General features: G+C 33.1%; 1 protein-coding gene across 1 annotated transcript; it reads left to right on the forward strand.

Annotated features, from left to right (window-relative positions):
* Window positions 1–754: 754 nt before the first annotated feature.
* On the forward strand, window positions 755–16,783 carry LOC148275190 (carboxy-terminal domain RNA polymerase II polypeptide A small phosphatase 1-like). Its single transcript, XM_088236032.1, has 4 exons — window positions 755–971; window positions 8,670–8,974; window positions 13,178–13,513; window positions 16,230–16,783. The coding sequence occupies exons 1-4, from the start codon at window positions 899–901 to the stop codon at window positions 16,389–16,391; spliced, it is 876 nt and encodes a 291-aa protein (XP_088092158.1). The 5' UTR covers window positions 755–898; the 3' UTR covers window positions 16,392–16,783.
* Window positions 16,784–17,671: the final 888 nt, after the last annotated feature.

Here is a 17,671-nt window from a genome sequence, read left to right on the forward strand (position 1 = left end):
TCCTTCGTAAGATAATACAATCTATATAGGGCCAAAGCACCAGTAAATGACCACCCCCCAGTAAATGACCATTGGTTAATAAAACACAATATAATAAGAATTGCTACATGTGTCCAGTCAAAAAACTTTTAACACTAGAAACTTTGACAAAAGCAATAGGCGAACACATCTTTTGGTAAGAAACAAATCTATCAGTTTTGAACTGTGAGTTGTCAAAAGGTAATAGTGCGTCTTCCCATTATTGTTCTGAGATTGATAGTGTTTTTATAAGGAAAGGTGTGGTAAGTGTTTTATTTGATGCTACTTCTTATGCAATTCTTAGAATATATCCATATTGTAATGTGTTAGGGTGTTTTATGATGTAACTAAATCTGAGTATTATTTTTACTGGAGTATTAGTGGTCATTCACTGGTGATTCTGCTATTTAAAAAAAAAATAAATGAAATTTATTTTGGAATGTTTTGTAACTAAAGTAAATACAAAATAAGGTGATGTTTTTTGGTATTTTTTTTATACTGACTGAAATATTATGTATGACTTTTTATATATAAAAAAAAGAAAGGTAGAAACTTTAATATTTACTAGCAACATTCATGCAATTTTTATGGTATTTCTATGGTGAACATTTATGAAAGGAAAAAATATATTAATGCACTGGTAATACATTGATAATGCTGTCTCTTTTTGTTAACAATCTGTCAAATAAGAAAAACAGAAATAGCTATAGTGAGCTTCTGCAAATAACAACCACAACCGAACTGAATGTAGGAATTTGTAGTTGCCAGCAGCCATCTGCCATTTTGTAAGATAGAAAGGAGATAAAAGATAATTTTATGGTGTACAATCATTGCAAATCTGAAGTAACCATTAATAACAAGATACGAAACAAATGTTTAAATGGACCCATCGTCCATTATTACTCAAGTGTCGCGGGATGACGAACAACTAAACGATTATATACCAGAAAGAGGTAAATAGACTAATGCTAGTTCACCTGTTAACTATCTATTTTCATCAGTAAGCCTCGAGATCCTCGCATTTGATTTAAATGGTGTGTGCTTACAAATATAAAGGATCAGTGCCGAACCATTGTGATGTTTAAATAAACCAATTCCGTTATATAAATCTATTTTTTTGGCGTTTGAAAGGTAGGCGTGTTCGGTCTATTAAGGTAAACAAGCCCTGATGGTGTTTAACAGCTTGGCGCTCACAACCTTGAAACTCTATATTGTTTTTATTGTAATACATTTATTGATATTTATTACGCAATGTGTGACAACTGCTATTATGTTGTCATTGAATTGTACATGGAATGTCGGACATAGTTTGAAATGCATAGTTTTCGTATATTTTTTAAATATCGGTTGTTTTATTACTTAGAAAATTGTTTTATAACATATTACGCGTTATTTTACACTACTACTTTATCGTATACACATTTAAAAACGATTGCTAAAGTATCCAAATTATCATTGGAACATTTAGGTAATTTTTTTGTTATATATTGACAAATTGTATGATAACATCAATGTTTATATAATATTGTACAACAATGAAAGTGGATAATATAATTCCATTACATTAATATTTGTAAATATGATTTTAATGTTATTAATGCTATGATATAATTTCAGAGTAATAATTAGCTACCCGCTTATAGAGTTGCCCTTTCGCTCTATTGCATAGGACAAAACCCTGCCCTAGTTCTTGTATGTGCAATAGACCATTTTTAACAAAATTGAGTTATGAATGCAAATATGTTCATTATCTTATTACACGTCCATGTAGCTAAAGAATTATTAATTGTTCTGTTATTTAATAGTATTTTTAGCATTTTTTGAGTGCCAATCTCCACTTACTGATTTGACTGTAAAAACTAAAAAAATGTCTCTTGTAAAATGGTCTATTGAACATACAAGAACTAGGGCAGCGAAAAGCGTTTATAATGATTGGTTTGGTCTTTGGTTTAATAAGACGGTTTCGGTTTGCGCTTGTAATTCACGACCTGAGTAACTTCAGCCCGTTGTACTGCTGTGTAGCTTACGCCATGATTGATAATCATAGAATGGTTTTTTTTCCATACGGGCGGCTCTATAAGCGGGTGGCGTATTATTACTCTGAGGATATAATGGAGATACAGTATTATCTGGTTTTGAAAGTGTGTTTATGTTTCACTCTTCTCCCATTTTTAGTATTTAATTTGAACAATTCTCTAAAAGTATGTATAGACAAACAACTACCATATTTTTCAGACCATAAGATGCACATTTTACTCTGAAAATTCAACTGTAGAAATGATGTTGTATAGGGTTAGAGCTCCTACCCCAGTTAGAGATTGACAGAAGACATGAGGTTGCAGTTTTTATTACACGACAAATAAATAATTAATTATGTCGCGCGAGTGTTACGGCGATGAGGACAATTCCTAATAACTGACTGCACTTGAACTACATGCTGGTACTGAGTGGACTGCGTTGAGCTGAGTCTTCAAGCTGGCTGGGCTGACTGGACACACTGAGCATTACCACGCCCTGTGGTCTCTTTATAGGCCACATTCCTTTTTTCTTAATATCTCCATGGTAGAAATGATGTTAATGTACTGCAGGACTTTGCTCTCGTCGTTATGTGCAATTCTGACTTTCATAATATGTTGTATTGTTAGCTCGCTTCATCAGTCGTCATAATACATTTTAGACGAAATTATTTAGCATGTGTGTGCGTCATAGATCAATGGACTATGAACCCCCACAAAACCAAAAACTGAGGTGCATCTTATGATCCAATGCATCTTATTGTCCAAAACATATTTTTTTTCTAAATTTATAGATAAATTTTTCAGCGTCTTATGATCCGATGCAATTTATCGTCCGCAAAATACGGTAAATTCTGTCTCCCATTACAAACAGAGTCAAAAACAGTTCTCAAATTTCAAGAGGAACTAAAATTCATCACAAATTTGATAATGCAGTTACTGCCTCTTAAGTTTAGGAGTATTGGTGCTCCACAATCAATGAAATATTCGTACTAATTTAATATCAATTGTGTTCTTTGTCAGTAGTGATATGTGGACTGTAATATTCTTGAATCGTGGCTTCAAATTTGGTTCCCATTTTGTCTCCATATCATTGAGGTCAATCAATTAAGAATATTTAGCAGCTTGTATCATGTTTAGTCTAGTGCAGTGGTTCTTAAACATAATGATTCAGATCCTCTTTTTGGGACCTTTGATCAGATTTTATCATCATTGTCATTCCCTCATTCACTACTAGTGGCTCTTAGGGCACTGCATTGTTAAATCAAATGCAGTGTATTTCTATCATTTGTTACAGAAAGGTAAGGTGATCAGTCTTACGCCTCAGGTGCCAGTCCAGGAACAGTAAAATACTTCAGCATAAAATCACCTTTGAAAATAATTATTTTAACTCAACTCTTCCATGAAATAAACCCGGGACCTCAAGCATGATAGGCGAATGTGCCAACATACTACGAGGTGGATGTTTTTCCACTCTATTTCCCTTTTCAGGATTTTTACTCGAAAAATTCATCCAGGATTCTGGTTCTATTTTACACACAGAACAGTGTTGTTCGTTGTCAAATTTTAGTACGTTTGCAATTTGAAAAATTATAACAATGTTGAATTATAAGCTAAAAGTCAATAGGAAACTTGACTAGGCATAAAGATATGCCAGTACTGAAGTAATTGCACCTCAATACATACAGCGGAATCAGAAACAATGGACTAACAATATTCTGTATAAAAAAAACTATTATTTTAATTACTAGTTTGATTTAGGTTTCTTGAAAACTAAAATTAATTAGTGAAGGCAAGGTGATCTATCTCACGTTTTAGGCGCCAAAGAAAATACCATTCCTTAATTTCGCAAGTTCATTTGTATCCCCTTAACAGCTTATAAGCCCTATTAACACTTAGCCTTTACATTCCCTTCTCAAATAAGGTCTTCATCTTTATTTAAATAATTATTTTTGTTTCTCTGCATTTTTATTGTAATTCGGGGATTTTACAACAAATCTTTAACTTCCCTAGTAAAAATGTACACCTGCCCTGTATCTGCCCTGTACTTTTATTTATTTATTTTATTTATTTATTTATTTATTTATTTATTCACACTTATTATCAAAATACAATTCCATATTCACTTTGCCCAGCTAACAAGGGTACATACCCCGTTCCAAGCTAGGCAATTACATTTTAATATATTATAATACTTAACAAATTAATATAGAGCACAGACAAACACAATATATACTTATTCGGATACACATTTTGATTCATATACATACATACATACACATATATACACACATGTATATATAAATATACACATATATACATATGTACATACACACACACGTACATACACGCATGCGCATACACATACATACATTCATAAAAACATAGACAATTTATTTATGCGAAACTTCATGGTTGTCATCTATAAATATATATTTTTTAAATTATTCTTTATTTTTTATATTTTATTTTTGACATCCAGTAAGGTTCTCCAATCCGTGGCATGCATCAACTTTTCTGACTCCCTACGACCAATGTCATGAAAGAGCGAGGTCAACACCTTCCGTAACTTGACAACACTCCCGTCTTTCCACGATTCTGGCAAAAGGTTATGGACCTTTTTGCCTACGTTATAGTGTTGTCTCGATGCCAGAACAGTGTTGACCCCTTCACTTAGTATCAGATCCCTATTAGAGTATCTTGTGTTATGGTTGTGGTAGACGCTTGGGTAAATGTCTCTCTTTATGTGTGTAACCACTACCGTTCTCAATATATACTGTTGAATAATATTCAGTACTCTGAATTCTTTGAAGAGCAAGTCACTTGGATAGCGAAATGTTTTTTTTAAGATGACTCGGATTAAAGATTTCTGTGCAATTGCTACAGGTTCAAGGGTGGTTTTTGAAGAACTTGTTTAGTGGTTTCAGTTGTGATGGCTATTTCAATAACTAAACTCTCTTTATTATACCATTTCTACTAAATAAAGTTCCATGAGCCTCCTCAGTGTAATTTATGTTCAATTAAATTAAGGAGTTATACCAAATATCAGACTGGTTCGATAATGTTAATTGATTCGCTGTTAACTTTGTGGAATGGTATTGTGAATATTAAATCAATAATTACTTTGGTTTTTAGATAACTACTATGAGAGGGCTGCCTTTAAAATATTTACAAAAACAGTGAATTTTTTTTTTACTATTGCAAATTGTTTCATTGCTTTTTAAAATTTTCACCTTTAAGTTTGATCATTTTTGCATGCGTTCGAAGGAATTTTCAAAACAGTTTTTCCGCTTTGAAGGTGGTAGGTGGTTCTAAACATAGTTTTGGAAGGCAACGGATTCTTGAAGTGATGAAAATCGCTGTCCACGCATTTTTTGTCTTCATATAAACAATTTGTATTTTCATCTGATGGAAAAGTGCTGCGAAAAAATTTTGAAATCGACCCGTGGTCTGATTTTAATTTATTTTCTTTCACTGTATGAACTTTTATCAACATCTAAGAATTGTTAACTCGGTTAAGCTTAGACTACACCCTGTTACCGTAATATATAAGTATTTTATATAAGAGAAAACTTCGATCAATTATACAAATCATAAACGTATAATTATTGTCAATCTAAGATTTTTAAGGATTAAACTCAAAAGTGTCTCATATAAATTATCCATTTTACACTACCTTGGGAATAGAGTTAGATTTCCAAAATGTCTAATACCTACATCGCATTATATCTCACTTTTTACACCTCGGTGATAATAGAAACAATTATGGCAATACTATCGGTGCAAATTGTATTTACTTTACAATCTGAAAACATGCAACCCGACTTCTGTGGTTACAATAAATTATGACTGTTTTATCAGTAATATGTTTATTTCATCACAGGATTTATTTATTTATCAAGTAATCAAGCCACTGCTTTTGTAACTTTTTAATATATGTGTGAACCAGCTTGAATCCCAATTGGTAAATAATAATAATTTATTATCTCGAGTACGATGTTTATTGTGTCGAATCCGTAAACTATACAGTAAAACTGCAACTGTTCAGATTAACGAGTGCCAGATTTGATTGTTTTTGGAATAATACAGCCAATTGGAATCACATAAAAAACTTCTTTAAACATGTCTTGCAAAGTTGATTTTACAATTAAATTTAAACTTGAAATTTCTCCTTTATTTCCTGATCCAGATACTTGGCAATCTGGATGACTGGAGTTTGAATAAACAGAGTTTTACTGTATTTTTCTGCTTAGAATTTGCCACTTATGTTTTGTATTCCAATCAACTCTTTTAAAAGACATTTTAAAAAGCATGTGTTGTATTGATAATTAAATTAATTTCTGATGGTATGTGGGGGTTAGTGGCAAGTTTTATATTTTCCTCGCCCTTTTTTCTCAATTTTTATGATCCACTGCTTTGGTAAACTGGATTACACATTATGTTGATTTCTATTCAACATAACTGTTCATGTTTCACTCTTCAGTTACGTGTCCAAAGAAACATAGTAAAAAGTATCTTGATCAATTAAAAAAAGGTGATTACTACTGCACTCACTTTTTTTAACACTCCTGAAAACCATATTTATTTTTAAAAAGAGGAAAAACAAGTCTGGGCATTTACAGGGCTTATGACCTGTCATTGGCTGGTTTAAGTGGCGACTTTACACACTGTGTAAAATTCATTTTCTCTCTGTGGCAATCAATTTAGATCTTTAGAACTCCCCCTTGGGAGCGAAACCCAGCCTGTCTACAAACATTTGGACATACTCAAAACATCTAAAAACGATAGAAATAGAAATAAACAATGCTTTGAGTATGTCCAAATGTTTGTATACAGGCTGGATTTCCTCCCTAGGGAGTTATTTAGATCTAAATTTATTGTATCTGAGGGGAAACAGTTTTAAAAAGGGAATATGAGAGTCTAGGGATTTACAGGACTTATGACCTGTCCCTTCTCAAAAATGTTTTCCCTCTGTTGCAACTAAATTTAGTAAAACCGATAACAAAAAAATATTTTATGATCGTTGATGTAATTGGATGAAGGCGTTATGTCGCAATTTTTTCAATATGTATCTTTTTTTATACATAGATGTAGGTTTTATCTTCTTTATTTATTGGCTATTTCACCTCTTTACTGGGGTGTTTTAGCCAGTGTCAAGCTTTTGATGAATTTGCACATGTGTTAGTACTATATACAAGTTAGTGTGCTTTAGTCCTTAAAATATAGCTTGATTAAAATGACAGCTGTCAAACTAATGTCATTAGTGATGGGAAATTATTGATCACTGATTAAATCGATTTTATCAGTTTTTTCATGCAATCATGAAACTCTGTTTCCGAAAATTGATGTAAAAATGCAAAAACAAGCCTATTATAGTGTGTTTAACACAATTATTCACAAAAAAATAAGCCATTTTTCTTTTTTCACGAACAACATCAAATGAATTATTTTTTTATTCAATCAACTTACATTGATCAATTTGTCCCATCTCTAATGTTTTTTGCAAAATGATGTATCCTTGTAAGAACATCATTAATAATTAGGTTTATTTTAGTTTTTTTTTTTTAAAGCTGATTTTATATATTTATGTTGATTTATGTGTCAAGCATCGTATTAAAATAATAACTTAACACGCCAGATACGAATGATTTTTCGTGTGTCAATATAAATAACTCCTTAGACGTTACTACAAAATTATGTTGTCACTTTTTCTGACAATTGTCATTCTAATCAAGCTATATTTTAAGGACTGTAGTATTTGATATTTAGTACACTATACATTCCGATATATGCATAACATTTTTTATATAAATAAAACACGAGTGATACTTTAATCCACAAATTTGGAATATCCAGTGACCGGTTTCATCGCTTTCGCGACATCTTCGAGACTGGTATCTTTATTAAAAAGTTAAATGTATTTATACAGAACAGAGGTAAGGATACATAATTCAAAGTTATGTGTAAGTAAATTAAATAAAGTTATTTTTATCTTAAGGATCATTATCAACAAATTTTCTATGGGTTAACTAATGAATGGATATAAAGTATCACTCGTGTTTTATTTATATAATAAATTACAATGAACTTCCATCAAGAATTTTCACTTACAAACTTAAATGTTTTATGCATAACATATTTACAACTTGATACTATTTATAACTTGATATTTACATAATTTTTTGAATAGATGTTTATTGGGTGGGGACAGGAGAGTTAACATATGAATAGGAAATTATGTACAGGCCCTATCACATAAAGTCGGAATCACACCATCAAAAAGTAGTAGAAAACTAATTTTGACAGAAAATGTTGATGAATAATACCTCATTCGAACTTTGAATCTATGAGGGGACATTCTGTACATATTTAGGACTAGATTTCTGGAGGCATTAATGTTCCCATTAGCATCTATACTGTAAGATTTTTCTAGTGCTGTGGGTGTTTTCTGCTAATTGAGAAATGCCGTTTATGTGAACAACACTATTACAGTTTTTTTCGTATGAAAGCGACCTGGCTGAATTAACCTTAGATATCTCTGCTTTTTTTTGTCACATAACACCTTTATCCACTTGTGTCTTCCATTAATAATTGTGTTTCATGTCCCACATTTATGAATAAATGTGTATTTTCCAGTCGCCTCGGAGCATGATGACAGTGAGGTATCCGCATGTGTCGGGCCCCCGGCGCCCCCTTGCAAGAAGGTGGGCTTCCTCCGCTCCCTGCTGTGCTGCTGGGGGCGGGGCGGGGGCCGTGGGAAGGGCCCCCCAGGGGGCGGATCCCCCGATGGGGGTGCGGGCGTTCCCGCGGCCGCCGGACAGATGCCCCTGGCGGCGGCGGACGCCACACGATCCCTCCTGCCGCCCGTCAGGCACCAAGATATGCACAAAAAGTGTATGGTGATAGATCTAGACGAAACTCTAGTACATAGCTCTTTCAAGGTGAGATTTTTTATTTTCACAATTGAGTACCATATTTTCAAAACACGACATTCGCTTGAAGTGTAATTTTTCAGGAGAGAATTTTTGTGATTTGCATCAAATCGCGTGAATAATCTTTGTTTTAAAAAATTACTCCTTACAACCAAATTAGTAAATCTAATTGTTTTATAATTTTCTTTTATATTTCATTAGCATAAATTATTGAAACTAAGGATTAATACACACTATAAAGTATAACTTTTTCAAAACTCAGTATTTTTAGCGTGTTTTTAGCCACTTTTTAGCGTGTTTTGGTAAGTTTTTTTTAGGTAATCTATGCGTCACAATACTGACTTTAATATTTTTTTTAAAACCGAAACTCCACGTGGGGCGAATACTGTGTTTTGAAAAAACGATCCTCAATTTGTGTTAACTTTTACAAGGACCTTGCAGAGATTACACGCCTTAATTTTCAATCACAATTGTTTCAGCATTTACTTTGTGAAATAACATTTTCAATACACTATAAATAAATTTACATTTAAATACACTTTATAAAATTTATATTTGAAGCGCTAACTTTGTGTTTATTCATTATCGCACTATGAATATAAAACCAAAGTAATTGCAAATTTCTCATTTTTGAGATTTAAATTCAAAACAATCAAATTCGTTACAAGCTTGAATGTGTGAATAGGAAGTAAGTTTAAATTAAAACATTAACATATAAAAAACATTTAAAAAACCCAATTTTTCAAGCAAAGTGAAATCTTCAAACTACGGTTTTACACTCTAGGCGTGTTATAATTAAAATTAAAATAAAACAGCTTTGTTTTTAGCCACTTATTTTATTTATATAGATGTAATATTTAGTAGACACTGTTAAAATTAATAAATAGGATAATATTCATTACTAAATTTTACTTTCATAAAGAAGCTTGTGTAGCTTCAAAACCGGTCAGTAATAAAATATAAAATAAGTAGTTAAAAACAAAGTTCTAATTTAATTTTTAAAAGTTTATATTTTTACGCCAACCATGAGTTTGAGTTGAACACAGGTTTTGGGTATTCAGAATTATCCATCATCAGGTGTAAATATAATCTGGAAGTTATGTACTGGAGATTATATTTACAACTGATGATGGGTAATTCTGAATACCCAAAACTTGTTGTGTTCTAATTAATAATATCAAACTCGTGATTGCCTTAAAAATATGAAGTGTTTTGTGTATAATATACGAGTCCAAATTAGATATGTACTATGTACACTTACATAGTGTCATAAACGTCTTCCGATCCCGATGCCCAGCGGCATCAGTCCTAAGTTATCCGCCCATTTAGATTTTATTACTTAGGTTCTTCTTTTAAAAATTATGTTTATAAACGATTGAAGATTTTTTGCTCAACTGTTGACAATATTTTTGTTCGGTACGTCAGAGAAGTAGCTTGTTATAAAAGTGAATAAATATATAGAGAAAACCGTAAACTAAAATGGATGAATTATCCAACCTAAAGAACTCCACTGTAATGTTTTCATTCACCCCGAATTTTTGTACAAAATCTCAAATAATAGTATACTATTACTGTCTCTCTTATCTAAAAGGTTTTGTTTATGTTTGTTTAAGTGAATAATGACTAAGAATTATAATTAAATTTCCTACCAAAAGTATATCTAATCTCTTGCCTAATTTTGTGTGCAACATCCTACCTATATGACAAGTCTTTTTCTTTTGGTCAACCTGAATGATTTATTAAATTATTATACTATAATAATCTTAATACACTTATAAAGCAGTAAAAAAAACCTTACACAGTTAATGTGTTTTTAGGAAAGAGTTTAATAATGAAACTTGGGATAAATGATTTCCTATAGCGTAGATAGTTAAACTGATTATGTAATTATGTCCCAACATGGTCGGTGCATAGCATCTTTCAGATAATTAATCTATTTCTTTATCATTTTACTCGAAGGAAAGGTGTTTCTGTTATCTGAAATATTTATTCTGTTGCATTAAGTGCATTATTATGCTTTTAAAACTACATGAAATACATAATATATAATTGCGTTTAAAACTGTTTAAAAGTTTCGAACATCACTCCGCTGTGATGCTGTAGGTATGAAAGTGTTGTGGAACGTTCTTGTTTATATTGTATTTCATGTTCTCCATTTTTATTATTTATTACACATTCTCAATATGTAACAATTTAAAAAAAACATTCGTTGGAAGATTAAGAAATGTAATAGATATGAAGAATCAGAGTAGTGTATCTATAAAACAATCATATGTCCACACACAAATTACTGTTCTTTCATTCTTTTTTTATGTAATAAAGGAGAAATTAAAAATATTCAAATTCTTCGAAATAAGGCGATGAGGATTATACTCAAAAGAAATATTTATTCTTATATAGAAAGGATGCACAAAGAACTTGGCTCCCTCACAGTAAAGCAACAAATAAAATATCACGTAGCTTTTTTTTTTACATAAAATAATTAAGGGGATAAATAAAATAAAAAATGTAATAAAATATAACCAACAATGTCATACATATGAAAATAGGGATAAAAAAAAGATAAGATTACCAATGAGGAGAAAAACAGAGTCTCAAAATTCATTGTACAGATGATTGAAGCTGTACAATGGGTTACCTGAAGAAAGTTTATATTAGTTCTTAAGATGTTATAAACTAACTTAAATAGTATAAATAAATCAAATAAATTATTTCTGTAGATAATTTACGCAGTGTAATTTTTGTAATAGCATATTTAATGTTTAAAAAAAACAAAATTTGAATTCTGAAAATTCACCAGTCTGAAGATTCTTGTCTAAAGTGAAAGTACAAATTGATGAATAAATTTAAAGTCTAATTGTTATCAAGTATTTTATTACGTTTAAAAAAAAAACATGAAATATATTATCATGAGATTTCACCACGTATGTGTCAAACAAATCAACGCTAAATAATAAATACCTTCGGAAATGTGTGATGCGTTTCTTTGTTAGTTGATATTATCATCTTTATAAATTACCAATTATTTGATTTAAATTATTTATTGATAATTCTTGATGAAATTCCATTGTATTGATGTAATAACTGATATTTACTTATAGTGTACGTACATTTAAGTTAAGATAATATTAAGTTTTGTATAAATTATCCTTACACTGTATAATATATACCAGTGTGAAGATGCCCATTAGAGAGTGAAAGCGCTAATTAGTCCAACAAATAAGTGGAAGTGTTTCAAGTATTTTTAATTACAAATTAGGCGAATTTTTCTTTTAAAGATATTTGCTAGCTAAAATTCATTTGTAATTAAAAAACTGTTTAAATTACAATTTACGGTGCAAATGTTGATGGATGCAGAAAACAAGGAAGACCGAGAACAACGTGGCATGACTAAATTCAACAAATAATTGAAGATGGATATGTCAACAGTCAGAATAATGGGCGCATGTGCATGAAAAGATATATGATTGTAGGGAAAGCGAGGTCTGTATGCAAAGACAGAGTGATGTAGCATTCCATCCTCTCTGTTTACCCTTACGGAGAAACGGCGTGATGGTTTGTTTGTTTGCAGTTAACCTTTTCAGCCCGCATGTTCATTCAAACATACACAAATTTTATGTTTTTTTTTTTACTTGTACCCACCGAAATTCAAAAGCGGCTGGTTTATTTGTAATTAATGGAACCCGTAAGTACGTCTGTACTTTTTTGTTAACGTCGGTAATCAGCATTTCACAGAAAAGTTAGTTTTTAACTTTGACAGCTGACTTCTGGCTGGTTTATTTGTTTTGCAGTGAATTCATGTCGTCCGTATATATGATATGTAAGGCAAGTTTTATTAAATTGATTTGATTTAATAAACATAATAATAAATATTGTACGATAATAACACAATTTAAATTATTTTTGTTGGTTAATTATCAGTTTGAGACATTGTTTGACCCATTGTTTATAAAAAAATTATGTTGAATCATTTCTAAAATATATAAGATAAAAAAACCATTAAAAATACCAAAAAAAAATCAAATAGTTCCTTTAGTAAACAGGAGTAAAATATATAAATATCTGCAAGAATTCATTTAGGTCTGCAAGGATTAAGATAGAGATTTATAAGAGATGGAAAGGAGGGCTTGTTATGAAATCTAATAAGATCCTGCGAGCACTTCTCTATTGGATATGTCGTCCAGTGTACTATAGTATCATTTGTGTTTGCAGCCTATAAACAATGCGGACTTCGTAGTGCCCGTGGAAATCGACGGTACAGTGCACCAGGTGTACGTGCTGAAGAGACCACACGTGGACGAGTTCCTGCGGCGCGTGGGGGAGCTGTACGAGTGCGTGCTGTTCACGGCGTCGCTGGCCAAGTACGCAGACCCTGTGGCCGACCTGCTGGACCGCTGGGGGGTGTTCCGCGCCCGCCTGTTCCGCGAGTCCTGCGTGTTCCACCACGGCAACTACGTCAAGGACCTGAACAAGCTGGGCAGGGACCTACGCAAGGTGGTCATCGTGGATAACTCACCCGCCTCCTACATATTCCATCCTGATAATGCAGTGAGTACTGTTCTTCTTCTCAACCTTGTCTGTACATTAGAGGATACGCTTGGAAGCGATTTGATGAATATGTATTTAAATATAGTTTTTCGTCACTCTCGCAGGTGCCTCCCCGAATACTGTGCGAAAAAGACAAATGCACATTGGACTGATTATGCCTAGCTAAAATTGACAAAATTGAGGTCTCACATTCCCATTTTCCAAGAAATAAATTTTCTGTGTCTGCACATTTTGCTTTTTCCAAAAATAATTATCGTATTTGTATACCGTACGTCTGAAGACGGCACTAAGGGTTTTAGGGTGGTCTTTGCTCCTATAAAAGACAGTTATTTAAAAAAATAATAAAAAAACAACAGGGACACACCAATTTAAGTGGATATCTATAGTGTAAAATAAAATCATCGCTTTAGTGCCAGGGAGAAATTACAGGAATATGTTTGTGTGAAGAAATGCCTCCTGAAATGGAAGAAATAAAAAAAAGTATGATGTGCCTCCATTCCTCTCTGAACTGGGACAAATTGAGGGCACTGTTCAACGAGGTTCCTGTTAATTTGTATTTGTATTATAAGACAGACGCCGTGGCGCAGTTGGTTAGACGGCTAACTGAAACTGGTGTCGCGGGTTCGATTCCCGCCAGTTGCAAGAAAAAAATCCAAGAAAGATTTTTTTCTCAATTGGTCTGGGTGTTGTGGTGTATTTTTCATTACCTCTTTCCATATCCCCTTTATCCCACCTGCTGACAAGCCTCAAAATAGAGGCTTAGCGGGTTATTCCTTTAAAAAAAAATTAAAAACTTGTTCAGTCCATCTTGTAGAGACCGTCCTCTTCTTGCTTACCCTCAAGTGTTCCTATCAGCTTTTCGAGACTCCTAATTTTTTCTTGCAATATGTCCTGAAACAAATCTTTTTACAAATAAGAAATTTACAAATAAAATCCTTTTTCTACATGTCGTGGAGTCCTTTGTTATTAATAGTTCCTAATGAATGGAGACGTTCTTGCGTCTTGCAGTCCATAGAATGTGCAGCATCCGTCTTTTTATTTCATATTATAGAGATATACTTTGTGACACATTTCTTCTTAAGACATTAAACATGATAAATATATATATATATATTTTTGTTTTGATACCTTTTTTAATAATTAAGATTGTATTCTACCAATTAACCAGATTACTTTTTTTTTTGACATACTTTGTTTGAATTATATTGTATTATTTTTAGTGAGACCTATTTGTTTTGGTGTGTATGGGTGCCTGACACTTTATATATAAAAAAAAGTTATCTGCTTTATGTTCACCTAATGTATAAGAACTCATCAGCCTCGTGGTGTAATGGTCAGCGCCTTTGCCTACCATGCGAGTGGTCTCGGGTTCGATTCCCGACATGGTTAAAATGCAATATTTATTTTCAAAGGTGTTTTTACACCAAAGTATTTCATAGTCCCCTGGACTGGCACATGATGCGTAAGGCTGATCATCTTACCTTCATGTAACAAAAACGATTAAGATACGCTGCGATTGGTGTACCAATACAGTGCCCTATGCGCCATTAGGTGCGAAAAGGGAATAATGATGATGATGATAAGAAAGTATTTGGTACATAAGTACAAGATGATTAATCTTACATTTTGTTTATGTATTTACACATTCACAAATCATTGAGTAATTTACATTTATTGCGACACTAGTCCCAACTTAATTACTAAGCCTCCTACTCTTTTTGATAAGACTATAAACTTTTCCAAGGATGTCAAATATTTGGGAATAATCTTGGATCAAAGACTAACTTGGAATTTACACATAAAACATGTAATCAGAAAGGCTCATACTGGGCACTGGCTGCTGCATGGTGGGTAAAAAATGGGGCCTTAAACCAAAGGCTGCACTTTGAATATACAGGTGTTCTTTAAACCCTGTCACATCCGAAACCACGATGATCAGTATGGGCAAGAAGACAATGAACAAATTTTTGAAAAGAAAATATTTAGAAAACAAATGGTTGCATACTTCTGCAGGGGAGAAGCGAGGGGGGGGCGCCGCGCGGTTGATGGTATATCAGACTCCCCCTCTTCTCGTTTCTCCCCTGCAGAAGTAAGCAACCATTTGTTTTTTTAAATATTTTATTTTTGTAAATTTTATTTGTTCTAAAAATTTATTTTAATGTGCCAATATGTCTTCTTGCTCATACTGATCATCGTGGTTTCGCATTGCCATTGGAGCAATGTGCTCTACTCCAACTACAGCAATGGAAGCGATGTTATGCCTAAATCCTCTACACATTTGTGTGCAGATGGAGGCCAACTGTAAATCTAGAACTATGAGGAATTTGCAGCAATACCTCATAGATAATCCGATGTTAGCTATGTCATCAGATGTAATGACTACGGAATTCAACTTCCAAAAGCATTTCATGGTGCTTATACCTGATAGAGAACAATGGCTGCCTGATAGCCCCCTACCCTACAGGGAAGGAGACATTGTGTGGTACACCGATGGCTCCAAGAAAAATGGACAATCAGGCACTGGGGTTCTCCATTAGCGTAGGGCTCTATCCCACTGTCTTCCAAACGGAACTCTATGCCATATAAACCAGTAATAGCGTAGAACTTGCATAGTATTTAAAATGATCATTGGTACGAAATTACAAAGTAATCTAATATATATTCATACACGATAGGAAATTATGGGAGGTAGTAATAATGTGTTTTGTTATTGCAGGTGCCGGTAGCCTCTTGGTTTGATGACATGACAGACACAGAACTGTTGGACCTTATCCCCTTCTTCGAGAAGTTGAGTAAAGTGGATAGTGTGTATACAGTGTTGTGCAATTCTAACCACCCCTACAATGGGTCGGGAATGGGGTCTGGGAGCCCTACGTAGCCCCCGCTGCTCCTCAGTGATAGCTATCCAAAGGGTGTTTGTTTAAGTGCCAATTTTGCCTTGTGGATATAATATACATAACTTACTATTTTACACAATCTAAATAAATTACATGTATTTTATCATTAGGCGGTACGGTCTGTTTGCATAGGAGTCGTATTTTCCTAATTGTGAAATAACCTTTTTATATCCGATTGTCACTCGAAAGACAAAGTGTACAGTGAAGAGTATTTTCTTATGGCGCATCCATGTCCTTGTATGGAATAATAATAGTCAATATAAGCGCGGAGCGGAATGAGCGCCCTAAACTGTTTTGCTAGCTTAGTGCAATAATATTGGAGTAGTTATATTCAATTGTTCTTTGTTCATACTTTGTACAATAATTGTCTGAGTGAAGAGTATTTTATTTTATTTTAATGCATGCGAATTATTGTATTTGAAGGAATTTTTATAATCAAAATAAATAGTTACGGGAATATATGTGTGTGCACCACACCACCTGGTGTGGCCCATCCAGGCGTGGTTCATCCAGGTGTGGCGCACCCAGGTGTATGCACTTGGGATTAGCTAAATTCCTCGCCACACCGCTGCTCCTCACTCATCACCCTCACCCCTCACTTCTTCATCTATTATACTAGATTTGGTACAAAAACAATACAATAAGCCTCTACTTTCTAGCTGGTGGGTGACATTGATTATAATTTTATTTATTTGTTATTTATTTAATTTAATGGTAAAAATTATTTTAGTTGCTTGAAAGCTTTTTATTGCAAGATAACCCGCTTGTTATTGTTAAAGCGTTCACTAGAATAATGTTGACATTTCTGTAAAGAACGAAATTATGTATGTTGAAAATGTTTATAATTTTTTATGTTTGTGATTGCTATTGTGTTGTGAATTGTTTGGCTTCTGGTCTAATCTCTTTAAGCAATTTGACGACTATTAAACATTTTAACATACGCAAAATTTTAACAAATATCTATATTTTTCATACGGTAATAAAATTATAACATATATATTTATATCGGTACTTGTAGAATAATTTGTTAAAGTAACAATAATAACGGCTTCGAGGACAATCAGTCTTGGTATGGAGGTGTCGCAATTAACAGCTGCCTGCCGCCCGCGTGACCCCATCATGTTCACAAGCCTCCCGAGGGTCCAGACCGGTTTCTGGGCGTTAGTTAAGGTAGATTACACAATACTTTAAGAACTAGTTAACAAATCACAATGCTTATGTACCCGTTAATGTGATAGAACAGTTGGATGATGATGAACAG

The sequence above is a fragment of the Micrasema longulum genome, unplaced genomic scaffold (assembly GCF_059751315.1).
Source record: "Micrasema longulum isolate JH-2025_06_02 unplaced genomic scaffold, ASM5975131v1 h1tg001492l, whole genome shotgun sequence".
Lineage (NCBI taxonomy): Eukaryota > Metazoa > Arthropoda > Insecta > Trichoptera > Brachycentridae > Micrasema > Micrasema longulum.

What these genes read in the sequence shown, in the direction of transcription:
- LOC148275190 (XM_088236032.1), top strand. Translation starts at nt 899, where the DNA reads ATGGACCCATCGTCCATTATTACTCAAGTGTCGCGGGATGACGAACAA. An exon ending in CGATTATATACCAGAAAGAG is followed by an intron (nt 972 to 8,669) that starts GTAAATAGACTA and finishes TGTATTTTCCAG; the next exon opens with TCGCCTCGGAGCATGATGAC. An exon ending in TATTCCATCCTGATAATGCA is followed by an intron (nt 13,514 to 16,229) that starts GTGAGTACTGTT and finishes TTGTTATTGCAG; the next exon opens with GTGCCGGTAGCCTCTTGGTT.